Below are 18,073 nucleotides of genomic sequence, written 5' to 3'. Positions count from 1 at the left end.
CCATCAGGGTATCTATTTAGAATGCACTTAGAATGAATCTATCGAGAAATTTCAGTAATAAAATCACAAGGTTACGCTGAAACAATCCAATAAAATGTGAGATTCAAAGTAATGCGGGAACTATTACTGCCAGTGTCGGCCAGTAATGTTTTCGGCGGTATGGTTATGACCGTAGGGATTTTCTAATAATACAATATTTTGTAGGGTCATTTGAGATCATGCAGCGATGTTATTGGTAAATATGAATATAGTTCAATGATTTGAGTATTTGCTTCGTAGTCGATTTCATTGTTTCTTTCATAACCTAGTTGAGATTTTTTTCTTTTTTGACCAAATAGAAGTTGAGTGATCAATTCATATTTTATTGAGCTAATTCGCGTAACGAATCATGTTTTGCAACAAAAGCAGAACTAATGACTTGTCAGAAGACATAGATATACCGAGAAAAAAATGCACCTGATACAAAAAATAATATAATCTATTCTTAACTACTTCACTTCACTGTTACAGTGTGAACAACTAAAATTAACAACTTTAAATTCAGCGTCTCGACTTCGTAATTTGAGGGTCCGGGAGAAAGGCCTTAGTCCGACGTGACACATAAAGTGATCTTAGTATTACAGAAAGCTTAAATAAACATCGAATATGAAACTTAAAAGTTTTGATAAAGAAATATATGTATGTGGGGAAAATGCAAAAACATGGTTTCCTTTTTGTCATATTTTATTTATTTCTTTATTTATTACAGCTCATGTATTTATCTAGATTGACGGATTTGATACTTAATACCTAATAAGAATAATTAGCAGTTTGAATTGAGCACGATAGGAAGATATACGATCATATTTATGAAGATTGAATATAAATCGAATGCAGTTATTAAGAAGACGATCAAACTTAGTAAGAAAGTCTTCATTCAGTGAAAAATAATACGTATCACCGTAATCAATTATGAAAGAATAATTGTATCAGAATAGTCTTAGTCTGTGATCGTAAGAAATTCTTGAGGCGATACTAAACATGAAGAATACCAGAGGTATTCTTTACGTTAGATGCTTGAGCTTTCCTGTCAAGTGTAGAATCTATGTTTAGGCCCAGATTCTGCCAGATACCAAAGTGCCAAAATGGCAGCTGTGGAACCTTCTTTTCAATTTCAAGAACTTCCACAAAGTCTTTTCGGAAATGTCTAGTTTCAATCGCATCAACCAACCGAGTGCACTCAACAATCTGTCGAAGAAGTTTCGACATGGAGAATAAAATCTCCCAGAATGTTCGGAGTTTCTCTGCTACCTTGTAAATTGTATCCCTCGTAAGCCCTCCAGTATGAAGTTCTACCTCAAGGTCAGCCATTATTTTCGTATAACACTCGTCCAAATTACTTTGTGCCGTCTCAATAGCAGAAAATTTAGATATATTTATGTTTCTGTTTAAACTTGTGCTGGCTGGATTGTATTTTGCTTAGCTTAAATTATATAAATATTACAGAAACCTATATATGCTTAAAATATTATAAACTATTATATACCCGCAAAAGTATCACAAAAACGTTTTATGTTAATAATTAATTTGTATTTTCAAGCTTATGGTGCTTGTTCAACCTACACCTTATATTAATCCATATTATTATGCAGATTTTAATAATCATAAACATTCAATTTTATAGTTTATTTGCAAGTTCGTTTATTTTTTATTTCTTTACAATGACATTATTTTCATGTTCGTTCTTTTCCTCATCTGTACTGATATCTGAAAATTTGAAACAAATTATTTGTTAAATGTATTAATTGCCACGCTAACAATCTAGGTCCTATTTTTACAGGTTATTTAATTTTTGTATTAGATGATTTTCAGAGCTCATGGCCTAATTGTAAATTTAACAATTTCCTGGTAGTAGTGGTTTCATAGATATTCTTGGGTTGGATTGTTGAAATAAAGTTTGAATTGATTTCGTATTCTAGATGCTTGAACCGTTGCTCGATTATTCTGTTCTTGATCTGCGTAAGCTATTGTGAATAATGAAGTTCTGTTTCATTAAAATTTAGTTATTGGAACCTACGTGATTCTTTCTGAGACAAAACTAAGTGATAACGTATGAAGTGTGAAGTTTATTGGCCTCGGAACCAATTTACCATTCGAAGAACCCCAAATTATTTTGTTCACGTAAGTCGTAAATCAATGTAAAAAGAAACATTTATATACCGGCATAATCATTCCAAGGCTGTTTCTCAGCTGACATCATAATGACGAAAACGGCATTTCCTACTAATGTCCAAGCTGCTACTATGCCAAAACAAATGCGCCATTGAATTAAATTCCGCTGAAAAGTAAAGATAAATAAGTTATACGACATATGCTATGCGCTTGTAAGACCAGAATTTTAATATGTTTTAATATGTGTAATAATGTTTTCTAAGTGATGCCTGTATTTAAATCTGTCTTAAAAGACAGAAAATTTAAGTTGCCACAACCAAACATATAACCAATAATTGATTGTTTTTCATCCTTATCTGATTTATTACTGTTACCTATATTGGTTACTTTTAATTTTTGAGTGTGCTTTTGTCATTTAATAAATGCTGTAAATTTTTTTTTACATCTCTAGCGTCTGTAAAATAGTTCGATTTCCTGCGAATTTTTTTCACTTAATACCCCAGCACAGAAAATCTCCCAACAAGCCCGATTACCCCATTTAACTGGGGAGCTATAATCCAAATAGCTTCCTACTAAACACGTCAAACGCGCACCTAATCCATTGATCAAGACCCCAGGGCTGTGCTTCTTTCAAAACATCCATTTGCGAATAGAGATAATAGGAAAACAAAGCGAGAAGCCCATGGGGATCGAGTAACGTCCTTTGTTTAGAGTTTTGAAAGCCAAAAAATATGCAGCGAAATGCAGCGAGTCTGTTTCTTTTGACTCGTCTCTAATGAAAGAACCGAGTTTGTTTTTGACTTTTCCTATTGTTTGTCTTGTTGAAATCACTTGCATATCTATGTTTTTTACAATGTACTATAAATATATATACTACTATACTACTATACTATACTACTGTACTATAAAATATGTATAAAATAGATTATATTTCAACGGGGCTTTAGTTTATATCTAATCATAATATTATAATGCCAACAAAAATATTATGTAACTACAAAACTGTACAAAAGGATCCTTGTTTTGAAAATACCTACTGTACAAAATTAGAAACAATGCTACATCGCTCAATATTGATTGTTTATCAAAATGATATTCAACAGGACTTTTAAAACTAATAACATTTCCTATATCTACTGCGTCACTTCCAAGCAATCAATGACCCTTAATTTGATTTTCTCCTTCATTTCCTTAAGCAGTTTATCGCTAAGTAGCACTTCCGCATCTTAAAATACAAACACAACTCAGCAGCGTGATTCCACAGAAGAACCCTTCGAGCGATTAATCAATCTTCAGAAATAAGGTATCATCGTGACATGAATATCTACGTCATCAAGATCTGATCAATAGGTTGGCGGCTTGGTCCAATAACTGGTTAGTTAAATAGTAGATCTGATTAAGATATGAGTATTATGTTTGCTGGAATTAAATTAGGCCGCTAATTTGTTTCTTAACCTACCTTTAAGTGAGCCGGTGTTTAAAAGCGATAAAAACTGATAATTAGACATTTTAGTAAAGTCTCTTTTTTCGTAAATACATTTTTTTCATTTACGAATAACAAAAACTAAATATAGATTTTATTTTTGAATTTTTTTTGGTAAATCATAAAGTCAAGTAAATGCTCTTATTAAAAGAATAGTTTGTAAATAGACATGCTTTAACAAAAACCGACTTCAAATAGAAAAAAAAAGATATTCCAAAACAAATTAATATACACTAAAACAATAATCATCGAAATCGGTTTGCGTGATATTGAGTTATTGAGATAATCACTTATTTGTCGCGCACGTATTTAAGTTATGAGGTAACAAATATAAAAAACATACAGTCGAATTGAGAATATCCTCCCTTTTTGAAGTCGGTTAATAAGAGATAATAATTATGCAGTTTGGAGATGTGGAGTTTAATTTGAGAAGTGAGTCGAATTTAAAGAATAATATGTACTCGTTTATACACGCAATAAGAAGTGACGTCTGACTGGCAGTATAAAGCTGACAGGTTCATTCAAAACTCCATGCTCGTCCGTGAGCCAAAAATATAATGATTATAATAATTGTTCCCCGGAAGGCATTTCATAACATTTTACACGGGAACTTTTCGTGAGACGCACACAGCTTTAAGCCCCACAACAAACGGGAAGCATACATTATGGTTTACAAACAAACATAAAAACAAACGGGCGGAGCTTTCGGCAAGAGTTAAATGGACCGGAAATAAACCGAATGTATGCATCCATTTTTCATAGCTAAGAGCATGTACCGAAATATTAAGGAAGTAAATTAGGCTGGGTATTAGCCCCATTGCAGACCTGATGCGACAGATCACACGTTCGGAAAATTATTTTTGGAGTAATATAATTTTTGCTTTTACTAGTGGCAGGGCTTATTGTTACCTCACTCGCGTGAATACGAATATCCTACATTTCAGAGGAAGACAGCGACTACACTTTTGGTATACCTGAATGACGGCCATGACCGACGGTAATCACCCATTAGTTAATAGGACGTGTGCTTTTCTACCTTTTAATGTAATGATGAAAATGAAGAACCAAGAAGTGTGCTATATAAGCAGGTAATCATTTTAACTTGTTCTAGGCTTCTGGATTGCAATGGCAATATTTAATTTCATTATTATAAATAAATAAAAATACTGCAAACCACGTCAATCACAATGTTGGAGATCATGAACGGCATCAGCTGAATGAAAAAAGTCGCCATTGAGTTTCCAATAGTCATCACAGCTCCGGTGTAATTCGGTGCCAGGTCTATTTGATTCACCTGAAAAATGTTTTTCTTACGATAAATTACTTAACTATTTTATATGCATCCGTCGTGACATGGTTTCGTGAGGTGTTTTTAAGCGAATTTTGGAGTTTTTGAAGTTTTTCAAGGCTCATAATGAGAAAATATTACGAAAACCTTTTTTTTACTTTTTAATAGACCGTACGATCGCAATCTCTGCGATTGTAACTATACTGAGACCTTAGAGCTTATATCTCAAGGTGGGTGGCGCATTTACGTCGTAGATGTCTACGGGTTCCAGTAACCGCTAAACACCAGGTGGGGTGTGAGCTCGTCCTCCCATCTAAGCAATAAAAAAAAGAGATTAGGGAGGGATCTTAGTTCTATTTATGTTTCATTCCGTATGTTCTCAAAATGTCTTTAACATCCATTTTTTTAGAACAACACGTTCCGCCCCCCTGAGCAAAATTTATCTCTATTTCCTAGAACCAGTCATATAAGACTGCTGGCTCTCAGTTTAGCTCTAGGCCATTCTTGAATCTGTAATGGTAATGGTTCTACTGACCTTGAAACAGACGGATAACAATAGTGTAATAATATATGTATTAATGCTTAACTTTGTAACTCAACAAGGTTTAGCATAAATACATGTCATTTTAGTAAGTCCGCACTTGGTGAAGTCCTAATCCTAAGCAAATCCTCCCACCATACATAATTCTTCGAGATCATTGATTCACGCTCATTATTTGATTTTAAATTGCTCTAAATTGCGTGTCGTACCCAGTGGTGGATTTACACGTAGGCTCGTAAGGCGCGGGCCTAGGGCGGCGCCGTGATTTGAGGGGCGGCAAAAAATTGCCCAAATTTTAGAGACGAAAATCAGTAAAGACAGTCCTTTGAAAATTAGTTCAGATTATTAAAAAAAAAATAACATTTTATATTTAAAATAAAAATATTGGATCAAAATTAATATAAATTATTCTAAAATTAAGGGCAGTGCGATAAACAGGGCACGGGGCTGCATCAAGCCTAAAAAATCCGTCACTGGTCATACCATGAGTAAAATGCTATTTGATTCGATTGTGTTTCCTTTCCGTCTCAAAAGCATCACTGGCACTATCATGCTCGTTATTGAGAATGCAAAGTATTTTTATGTACATAAATGCATATCGACGCTTGAAAGGCAAACGTGACTAAGCGACAATAACTGCTTTGTACATAAATAATAGGCAATAACCATTCGATGCGGAAAAAATATATATTTCTAGGTATATTAAAATCATTTCGATCCTACAGCTAGATTCTTTAAAATATTTTTTTTTTCAGTTATTTCTCATGTATATTTTAAATTAATTTTAACTTTGAATTAGTCTACTGTAAAGTTTACGCATTATCGCTTAGTCAGGTTTGCCTTTCGAGCGTCGATATGCAAATGAATGAGAAATAATGCAACAGGTTTTATCACATTGATCAGAAAGATAAAACATAATATTACCATCCATCCAGTGTGTACTCCCATTTGACATCCCATGGCAATCACGAGGCATGTTACTACTAACTCCGTGCTAGTCACAACGGTGGACATGAACAAGGACAACGATATGCCAACTTGTGCTGAAAAAAAAATCAAGTTCGTGTAAATTGGTTGATGTCCGAAGACGTAATGAGCTGATAATGCGTACCGTGAGTCTGCACTAGTGAGAATCGCTTTCTTAACTTTTACTTTGAAGTAGATCATTATTGATTCGGGTTCGAACTATCACACATTGAAACAATACAATAAAATTCGAGGAACGATGAAGATGAGTAACAGCATTCCATAGACGAATTTCACTAGGTGTTAAGGAGCAAGCAAGTCTAGCCTCCTTTTTTTGATTTTTATGTATTGCTTAAATATATGGACGAGCTCACAGCTCACCTTACATTAAGTGGTTATCGGAGCCCATAGAGATCCACAACGCAAATGCCACCCAACCTGCGACAGGATTTCTAAATCTCAGTGGTACAGTACAACGGCTGCCCCACACTTCAAACAAAAACGCATTACTGATTCACGGCAGAAATAGGCAGGGTAGTGGTAGCTACTCGTGCGGGCTCACTAATATATCATAAATGAGAAAAAAACCAATTACAGGTTAATAAAACCTGGTAATGTTAAAACTGAGACTTAGGACTTATGTCTCGAGGTAGGTGGCGGCAATTAAGTCGTAGGTGTCTATGGGCTCCGGTAACCACTTCACACTAGGTGGGTCCTGAGCTCGCCGACACACCTAAGAAATAAAATAAATAAATATGTGGTGTCGTGGGACACCGGATAGGAACGAAGTTCCTTAATATAAAAATATTAGTTTTATGTTCTATTCGAGGTATAAAGAAAATAAAACTGGAGGTTTCGCAACAACCCACGGGCGTTCGGTAACGTGCGAACTTATTGTGGTACACTTCATTTACGGTTGTTTGCATAAGAGTTAGTGTATTACGCAAACGAACGCTCTGAGATGTCAATGAATGATAAAAAAAATATGCTATTTTTTGTACGTTATTACAAAGTTAAGTCGTACTCTATGTGCATTACTACTAAAAATCTTACGTTACGGATGTTTTTTTTCCGGTTAGGGTACCCCTCCGCATCGTCCCATAAGGAACTTCGTTCCAAAAAAATAAAAAAATAGAATTGAACAAGAATTAGATTGAACAAGCGTTATGCTACTCACAAAAACTGTTGCTTATACGTCTTGCAGTTTTGGTGCTGAGAATATTATTGTTCGTTAAATAATCCGATAAAATACCAAAACCCACGCTTGTGAATAAACTCGCTATATATGGAAGAGAAGATAAAAGACCACTCTGAAATAAAAATGAAAGGTTTGTAACACATGCACAAAAGCGTGCATGTGCCGGAAAGCACAAGTCCGGCCTCGCATGGAGTACTGCTCCCATCTCTGGGCTGGGGCTCCCAAATACCAGCTTCTTCCATTTGACTCCATACAGAGGAGGGCCGTTCGGATTGTCGATAATCCCATTCTCTCGGATCGTTTGGAGCCTCTGGGTCTGCGGAGGGACTTCGGTTCCCTCTGTATTTTGTACCGTATGTTCCATGGGGAGTGCTTTGAGGAATTGTTCGAGATGATACCAGCATCTCGTTTTTACCATCGCACCGCCCGCCACCGGAGTAGAGTTCATCCATACTACCTGGAGCCACTGCGATCATCCACAGTGCGTTTCCAGAGGTCTTTTTTGCCACGTACCATCCGGCTATGGAATGAGCTCCCCTCCACGGTGTTTCCCGAGCGCTATGACATGTCCTTCTTCAAACGAGGCTTGTGGAGAGTATTAAGCGGTAGGCAGCGGCTTGGCTCTGCCCCTGGCATTGCTGAAGTCCATGGGCGACGGTAACCACTCACCATCAGGTGGGCCGTATGCCCGTCTGCCTACAAAGGCAATAAAAAAAAAAAAAAAAAAAAAACATGCCCATTTTACACAAAGATTAAAATATTGGTGCGACTAAGCTTAGTGCTTTCAAACAGCATAATAAACACAGTAAAGTATCTTTCACTGAATATTTAGAGATAACTAGCGGACCCGACAGACGTTGTCCTGTGAATGCATACACAAAAATTTATTCAAGTCAATCCAGCCGTTTAGTTGCAGTATAGATAAATAACCTAGATACCGACTGTAGTACCATCTGCCGGACTGATTTGTGAATCAAAGCTATCCAGGGCGCCACTCAAATGCACATTAAAAAAAAAAACATTCACATCGTTCCAGCCGTTTAGAAGGAGTTCAAAGACATACATACGTACAGTAGAATTATAACTATATATGTATAGAAGATAAGAATGAATATGAAAAGTCTTTATTCTAATAGGTATCTCGTAAGGCGCTTTCTCATAATATTGACTACCAACTGAGAAAAATCGGTAAGAAACTTAGAGTTTGATTGTTTCCATAAATTATGAAAAATTGTACAACTTTCTACAAACAATTGTGTAACCACTTTGTACTATGTTACAGGTGAGGGCCCAACTATGTACCAACGCGGTACCCTAGGATATAAGCATACAAAATATCTATATAGACTTATGAAATATCCATACAGAGCTATACGCTAAATAGCTCAAGTAATTGAGTCGTATTATTATGTAATCAGAATGTTAAAATCATATATTGGCCTCTTGTAATTGAAAGTAAGACATTCGATAATTAGCCCAAAGTTAAACCTCTGACCGCAACCTATAGTTGATCTATAAAATGAATGCTTAGTTTGAGACTTAAGAATGAAGTGACAGCTCCATTGAGCGGTTATCTCACTCGTCAAACTGGGATCCAAATTATTTATAAATCGGGTGGATTACCACCAAACAATTTGAGCTCGTAACACCCTCTGCCACTATTAAGTAGAATTTGGTACGAAAATACATAATTGTGATGCTATAACTATAACTAATGATGTGAGTAGTAGAATTGGACGTAAATCGGGATTGCATACCTGTTTCTTATGACTAGCAGTCAGATCCAATATATCATTCGTAATCTCTGATTCTAAGTTATAACTTTTCATGAGATATGAATCAAGTTAAAGTAATGATTGAGTATCATGATTACCATTATATGGTACCTTATTACGTACGCTTGCATAATCATGGTTGCCCATCAGTATAGCAAATATCTTTGTGCACTTATTCTTGTTTCATATGTAGCATGTGTTCCAATAATTGATTTTGTATAAAACTCACAAACCCTTACTGGCACTATGTACTCTTTAAGTTATTTTAAATACACATTAAACTTACTTTCATAACATCATTTCCAAGTATATAATGGATGTACGAAGGAACTTGCGTCAAGAAGAATATAAACGTACAGCCGCTGCTAATGTTAGAGACGTAGGTCGCCCAAATCGGCTTCGATGTAATTATAGATTTCCAGGGAACTTTTTTATTACGCTAGAAGTTGTAAAAACTGTTTTATGGACTGAAAAAAAACATCTCAGCCGAATAGGTTCACATTAAAAGGCTTTAACAGGATTCCCGAAGTTCGGGATGGGTTGGGTCGATTTGGGCTTTCACTTGATTTTGAGATTTTAATATCGTATAAGTGACTATATTTTTATATTTAAAACCGACTTGTTCTAAAATACATTATATACGTTTCAGTTTAAATATTTGTGTAGATGTCACGACATGATGGTAGAAGAGCTCATTGACAGCAGCAATGCAGGAGTACAGTCATCTCACTGGGCTATTGGGACCTACTATACCATATAACATTGGGGATCCTCAATGTGAGCACGTGTGCACTAGGTGAAGGGACGGCTTGTACGAACATCACTTTAAGAAGAACCGCTTCTCCAACCTTCAAATAATATGCTCCGAACACATTATTTGGCGGTAGAACAAACCATCTCTATTCTATATACATACATTCAGAATCAACTCTTCAGTTGATTTTATAGTTGAGAAAGTCGCTTGTCAATCGTTTCTTTTTCAAAAGCAGTTGAAAATTTTTAGTCTTGTCTTCTTTTTAATTTAGCATTTAAATAAATATCGGGGATAACGAGCGTTAATAGAAGTGTATCATCAGATATTGATTGCTTATTGCGGAAACTACTTACTTTTATAAGTTTATCACTACGATCTCCAAAGATAAACATTTTCTCCTCCTCACTAATGCTCTTGTGGTCATTTGGAGACGCTGCCCCGAAGATGGTCATAATGATTGAGCACAGTATACAAAGTATTCCAACTACCCAGAACGTAGTAGGCCAGCCCCACCGACTCTCTGCTAAGAATCCACCCAGTTGAAATCCAATTACTGTACCCAGTGTTGTTCCTATGCAACGAAAAAGTATAGATTTTATGAATATTAATTTTTCAATTCAATTTCATTATTCATCATTTCAATTTTTAAAGGTAGCTATTATGTTACAGAACATTGCTGCTCACTTCGGAAAACAAGGTTAGTCTGTTTTATAATGGACCTAATGGTCTGTTAAGGTCTGTTTTATTGTTTCTGTCCGTGTGATAAAAGGATTTAGCCACATCAGGACTGACAAATTTATAGCCGCTGACTTATGTAAAATTACCTGTATAGATATAACTGGTGAAAGCTCCTAATTCATTTGCTGGAACCCATTTAGATAATAAAGACTGGATGCTAGGGTAAGTTCCAGATTGAGAAATTCCTTGGAGGAAGCGGCAGCCACATACTGCTTTCCAACCTCCCTGAAATAAACAGGTATCAACATTCAATATCGCAACACCTGTTTTCGAAGTGGTATTTAACTGTACTGACTGAAGTCTGTGGTAATTTCTGTAAATCCACAATTGATTTTCTCTGATCTGATAAGGAAAATAGTTACAACATTTATGATGTACATAATCTGGATAGATATTCTGTAGGCGACACATATCAATATTTTAATTATTTATTTAGTTACATTTAGAATTATGTGTTTTATAACGGTGTACATGTTTTCATTGTTAATTATGATTCACGTTTATTTCTTTAATAAATACACGAGCGCACCCGATCATCAACGATGGTTTGAAGAACTGTGGCATTTTTTAACACAGTCAGTCGGGCAGATACATCGGCACCGCGCGAACGACAATCAGACGCGCTCATACCTCAATAAAATCTCGTCTTTTATTTACATCGCCTACATATTCTAAAGAGTAATGGCACCTTGCGCTAGTAATTACGAAAGAGACTATTTAATTGATGAACAGGGTTGACGATGTTTACGTCACAGTCACGATACATAATGTTTTCCTAAAACGATAATGTAATCAATTCTTCATAAAGGTAATAAACTCTGCTTCTGTGCTGTGCATAATAACTAAGCAAGATTTTAAAATTGATACCAAACACTGCAGCTCACTCACCGTGAGATATACAAAAGTTTAATTTTCTGAAGGCTTCACTAATAAATAATTCCGAACTTGGAATGGTAGGCAGCGGCTTGGCTCTGCCCTTGCCATTGCTGACGTCCATGAGCAACGGTGACCACTTACCATCAGGTGGTCCGTATGCTCGTCTGCCTACAAGGGCAATAAAAATAAAAAAAATAATAAAAAAAGACTTACCCATTCCACTAACCATGGTGTGACAATACTCGTAATGCCGTTAATCAGTAGTGAAAATTGGAATGAAATTTTACCACCGCATCGTTGGCTCAGAATTCCACTCGGTACCATACCTATGCAATAGCCAGTGAAGAACGCTCCCAGCACCATTTCTTGTATACTCATATCCCAATCATAAACCTGAAACTTTACAGCTGAATGAAGGCAAATTTATGAGCTAGTGTGGCTTTCCTTTCTGCTTCTAGATAGTTAGGTGAGTTCACACCCGCTTTTTTCTTGCTCACATGACACGGGTAAGCAGGCTCGGGGCTTACTTGGCATCATAGTGGTAGAAATAGACAAGGTGCTTGTCCTAGAATACTCCTATAGTTGACAATACGAATTACCCTATACGCAAACTGAAATAAAATTATTTATTGTTCTTACTTCATGTTTCGAAGTACTGTTTTCAGCTTCGGTATTATTATTTAATTCATCTGTTTCGCTGATGCCAATGAATTCAGCTTCACTAAAAATACTATTTGTATCAATCTGCTCTGTTACATTTATCAAAGTTTCGTTTGTTACATTCTTCTGAGATATATTCGTCATGGCTACTATCGTGACTCCAAGATGGCTGCGCGCTATGAACGCAACGGTCATGCACAGTAAAAATATAACGAACTGTATGTGTCGGACTCCACATCCGTAGTGCGATGGGACTGTACGTTCTGAAAATAATGTATATTTTGGAATAGAATCACAAGAATACAACACCCTTTATTGATCTGTAAAAAATATGGAGATAATAACATATCTCTGAATATGCAAATAGAATTCGATATTTTTAAAATAAAGTTCATATGGATTTAGAACTCATTGCCTTCTTCTTCTTCTTATCAGCCCACAGACGTCCACTGCTGGACATAGGCCTCCACCAAGCCTCGCCACAAAGACCGGTCCTGCGCTGCCTGCATCCAGCGGATCCCCGCGAACCTCGATAGGTCGTCGGTCCATCTTGTGGGAGGCCTACCCACGCTACGTCTTCCAGTATGCGGTCGCCACTCAAGAACTTTGTGGCCCCAACGACCATCCCTTCTACGAGCAATGTGTCCTGCCCACTGCCACTTCAACGTCGCAATCCTTTGGGCTATGTCGGTTATAGGAACTCATTGCCTATATTTCATAAATTATATATTTCAAATGGCCAGTATTGTAAAACGGCAACTTCATAGTCAAATACCTACTAATTCTACTAAAAGTCTAATGTGTCTATTGTCTGAGTAGATATTACTGTTGTAAATCAAAAGATGTGGGTATACGCTCCGTCAAAACGGATAGATTTATGAATTCTGACTTAGGAACATGGGTCACAAAAATATGACAGCCTGAAATAGGTAGGGTAATCGTCAAATTATGGAGATATGGAATGATATCTAAGTTCGGGTAAAATCATGTTAATGTTTCAAAGACCGTTTTTTTTTAAATGTATATATTCAGTTTTTTGGGTGTGAATTGGGTACATACAAATAATAAATTTATCTATATTTGCAAGTGCTTTATCTCAGAATAGCCCAATATAATTATAAGGGCATAGTCAGGTCGTGCTACTACTTTTTAGTACTATATTTATAAGTAGTATTTTAGTAGACAGGGCAAACCGCAAAAACCACAAAATTGGACCGTAAAGGACAACAAACAATCTTTAATATATTTGTAAGAAGGTAGGTAATTCACAGCGCACCTTGAAGCGTTTTAAGGCTGAATTCTGGATATCCTAGCTTTATTATACCGTAGCCACAGTACACCTTGATACCACTACTTAATATAGCAATATGAGTAGATAATGTTAAGCATGAATAGGCCTAGAATAGTAGGTAGCACCACATGATATTTTTCCGCGATTGTTGCGAAAGTTGACTTAGGAAGATGGACTACAGTAATTCTGAGCATTATACTAGAATATTGCGATCGTCATTCAGTATTTATTGGTAGTAGGGCGCATCGTAAGCTCCCATGAGTATTGTGAGTAACATTGCCTATTTCTGTCACGAAGCAGTCTTTCGTTTCAATTTTAATTGTAGGATGTCTCTTTGTCACATTATGATGACTCAAGGTTTGTTGCTGCATTCATTGTGGTATACCACGCAGACCGTGAGCTCGCTCAACCGCCTAAGCAATATGTACAAGTAGAGTAGGAAGTCAAAGCCATTATTATAGATATTAGATACTAGATAAGTAGCGTATGGTTCAAGGAAATGCGGCCTTCATCGCGGTGTCTACTAAATGATGACTTGACTGATTAAATAAGATCCTTTGACCCTAGTTCCGTTGACTTTAGTTAAGTTGGCCCTTCTTAAGAGTATAAAACAAACTTATTTGTATTTCAAACGCGAAAGACTCACCCAAACTGTTTAATATTTCGTTTGTTGGAACTTTACAGTAATCACTCGACTTCTCAGACATTTTTTTGTTTGACGTATTCTCGTATCAAACGCAAACTGAATTCAAGTAGGCAATCGCTTAGTTTTAAAACATTGAATAAATAGAATTTTTATTTACACATCAAAGATTATGGAAATTCAAATGGCGTCACGATTTTGTCTTTCATTAGAAAATATAATAGAGAATATTATATTTTTTTATGTTTAGACGGTTTTCCCACTCTTCAAGCCAGAATGCATTGCTGCCTCGTGGCAAAAATCTGCAGGGTGGTGGCACTTTTTTTTCTACTTATGAGGTCCCGACGCCTAGGGGGAAGAGGCCACACACTAAACAATTTCTCTGGACTCCGGACCAAACCTACGATCCTCGCCCAAGACAGAGCCCAAAAGAGGTAGGAGGCTGCCGGTAAACACTGCGTCCACACGCGTGGTTTACCCCAAGCATACGCCCGTTCGGCGGAGTAGTCTAGGCGAAAAGATGACTCAACGTGGTGCTCCGACATATCCTGCTGAACCAAAACTAGCCTGCTGGGTCAGAACACCGCTATACACCGCCAGCTAGTTGCTCTTAAAAACCAGCATCGTAACCCAATCCGGTCGCCTGATGACTTTCATCGGGGGAAATCAGTCGTGAACACACTGTAAGTAGGTACATGTTAAAATAATTGGTATCAGCTTGCGCGATTTGAGCACCTCTACTCAATATGAGTACATCGGGTGTCTTATCCATTAAGAGGAAATCCAATGACATGGCAAAAGGGGTGCACTCATTTTCCATACACAACCTCGTGAAGTCGTTATGTTGCGTAAGTCATCTATCACGAAGTGACGAGGTCAATTTGGGACATGTTGATGTCATGAATAGATCAGAAGATAGGAGCGGCTTTTTTTCAAAATTTTCGAAGTCAAGGTGAAGTATAGGATTTTAAGTTCGACAGTATTCATATTGATTTAAATCCGTATTAAAATGCTATCATGTCGGGGCTTGTTTCATTGTGCCAGAAATTCACAAAATGAGGGACACAGGTGTTTATCATATTTGATAGTACTTTAAATCGACGCCATTCAAGTCTTCTCATTCTACTTTTAGCAACGTGATAGAGTTGAACAGAAACCGGCCCACGTAAATACGAGGGAGCAGTAAATGTGGGATTTGCCCACATGCATACCATAGACTTTCTAGTAATATTATACGAATATGATAATACTTTGGAGATTTTTTTTCCTTTTTCATTGAAAGCTTGGGGTTCTTCGTTTACTCTATTGGCTTATTTGATCAGTTAGGCTTTATACGGAGACCAGTGTGAAGACATATTTTATGACGTACGCTTGAAGATGCAGTAAGCTTGATGCGTCTCCCTCGAGGATCTACACAGATAAGACAAGGACACGGCCTTGTTATCATCTCTCCATGAGATACCTAAACGACCTTGTTAGGTAATCACAGTAATTAAATTGGCTCCGCAACCTCTTTTAAGGATTGTTGAAATTATTTAAAATAATACACTTAAATTAAACTTGGTTTCACACAGACTAATAGTATCCACAATGCGACCCAATTAGGTTTATATGGTCTTAAGTAATTAAAGTCATATTAATTATGATTATACTTCAGTGTAAAACTATTATCTATGTGTCTAAAATAGTTCCAGAGGAAATCTTCGATTTTGCATCAAATTATCTTCTTAATACCCCTAATTTTAATTTATTAGAAACAGGCAAATGTGTTCCCGTCAAATTCAACAAAGATCCCTTATTAGTACTTTATGTTTTTAAACATGCACGTCTTAGTATCAACTGCACTCATAAGCTAGACCGCGCGAGAGAGAGATGGGCAGACTTTTCATGATGCGCATGCAGTGCGACGTCACGCCGCGCGCTTGTTCACAAAGACTACACAAGCGCAACGTGTGAATGTGTTGAACGCGAGCTACATGGTAGGTGGAGTGGAGGGTGTTAGGTTTTATTTTCGTTACGGAATTTCTCTATTCGGTCTCTGCGCTCAAAGCTATGCAATAGCTTAAAAAGTTTGATGTTCCATGTTTGAAATATGTAAGATGTATACTAGGCTTAGTATTTTCTGTGTAAAGTGTACATTAATAACTAAAGTCGAGTATCATAACGGCTTTCATTATTTACGTTGATGAGGTTGAGGAGGCACCTTGACGGCATCTTGAAACATCCGAGATGTTTCGTCTCAGATGTACACACGAAAACAACAACAAGGCGATGCTTAAATACCGAAAACTCTGGAACTTTATGCGCATGTTTCGGTATGGTAGATGACGTGACCGGACTGCTGTAAGTGAACATGATGAGCAAGGTTGAAGGCAAGTGATGCACAAAGTGGTGGTGAAGGAGTGTCATAGTGAGGCGGAGAATACCAAACTGAACTAGCTAGACAGTATTAGGATAGGGGCAAATATTCTTTACTGACACTGGAGCTAATGGAGAGGTACCTTAAGAAGAAGAAGAGAGAAGATTAGGTCATAACATCTTAACTTCTAAAAATGTAGAGACCACAACACCGATGCTGCTAATAAACGAAGCATTAAATAAAATTCTGAAAATTAAGAACCGTACTTTCTGATTTAATATTCTATCTGCGCAATCACGAATAAATATAATTATCATGTGTAAACCAAGAGAATGAAATTGTTACGTATTTCATTAAACTCGTTCAAATTTACTGTCAACTCTTGGAAACGTTGACTTTGTAAACAGCTAGTGAAACAGTCACGCGTCGCTGTCACTATCTTTTTTTTTTTATTGCTTAAGAGATAGATAGATAGATAGCTTAGATGGGTGGACAAGCTCACAGCCCACCTGGTGTTAAGTGGTTACTGGAGCCCATAGACATCTACAACGTAAATGCGCCACCCACCTTGAGATATAAGTTCTAAGGTCTCAGTATAGTTACAACGGCTACCCCACCCTTCAAACCGAAACGTATTACTGCTTCACGGCAGAAATAGGCAGGGCGGTGGTACCTACCCGTGCGGACTCACAATAGGTTCCACCACCAGTGATTACGCAAATTATAATTTTGCGGGTTTGATTTTTATTACACGATGTTATTCCTTCACCGTGGAAGTCAATCGTGAACATTTGTTGAGTACGTATTTCATTAGAAAAATTGGTACCCGCCTGACATTCGAACACCGGTGCATCGCTCAACACGAATGCACCGGACGTCTTATCCTTTAGGCCACGACGACTTCACCACGGCCACTATCACTAAATTAATGAAAAAAGTTTCGACGACAAGTTTGTTACTTCCTTTTTTTATGATTTAAGGATCACTGGGGGCCCGGAGGCCTTTCCAATTTCACCAGAACAGGTGGGCGAGCAAGGCTCAGCCAGGAGGATTGGGATTAGCTAACAGCTGCCCGAACGCCTCCGAAGGAGACCTAATAACTCAAGGGCAGCTGCTTCGCGAATGAATCTACTACTGGATTGGAACCGCGACCCTCTGAGAAGATCCGGCGAGAAACTCAGCGGGCTGATGCATGGGTTAGGATGCACGTTGAACTCCTTGTCGAGTTCGACGTGTACGGTTACCAGGGTCTCCAAGCCTTGCGTTGGAGCTGAAGGCGTCTAATGCAAAAGTTATTGGATTTTATACCTGCGGACCTACTTCTAGTAGAATTAAAAAAAAACCATTTTA

General features: G+C 37.1%; 1 protein-coding gene across 3 annotated transcripts; it reads right to left on the bottom strand.

Moving 5' to 3' along the window:
* Positions 1 to 705: 705 nt before the first annotated feature.
* On the bottom strand, positions 706 to 14,506 carry LOC101746615 (putative inorganic phosphate cotransporter). Of its 3 annotated transcripts, none has more exons than XM_038012630.2 (11): positions 14,368 to 14,506; positions 12,410 to 12,693; positions 11,984 to 12,169; positions 10,981 to 11,119; positions 10,510 to 10,727; positions 9,689 to 9,841; positions 7,607 to 7,739; positions 6,388 to 6,506; positions 4,809 to 4,928; positions 2,200 to 2,317; positions 706 to 1,746 (listed from the first exon to the last, which is right to left on the bottom strand). In XM_038012630.2, exons 1-11 carry the CDS (start codon positions 14,426 to 14,428, stop codon positions 1,688 to 1,690), a joined length of 1,590 nt encoding a protein of 529 aa, XP_037868558.1. In that variant the 5' UTR covers positions 14,429 to 14,506; the 3' UTR covers positions 706 to 1,687. The 3 variants fall into 3 exon arrangements, with proteins under 3 accessions (XP_037868558.1, XP_037868559.1, XP_037868560.1); XM_038012631.2 differs by having other exon boundaries at positions 11,984 to 12,163; XM_038012632.2 differs by lacking the exon at positions 9,689 to 9,841.
* Between the last annotated feature and the right edge of the window lie 3,567 nt (positions 14,507 to 18,073).

Source organism: Bombyx mori, chromosome 8, assembly GCF_030269925.1.
Source record: "Bombyx mori chromosome 8, ASM3026992v2".
In the NCBI taxonomy this organism is placed as follows: domain Eukaryota; kingdom Metazoa; phylum Arthropoda; class Insecta; order Lepidoptera; family Bombycidae; genus Bombyx; species Bombyx mori.
Note: the sequence above shows the minus strand (reverse complement) of the source record. Positions and strands in the feature narration are given on the sequence as shown.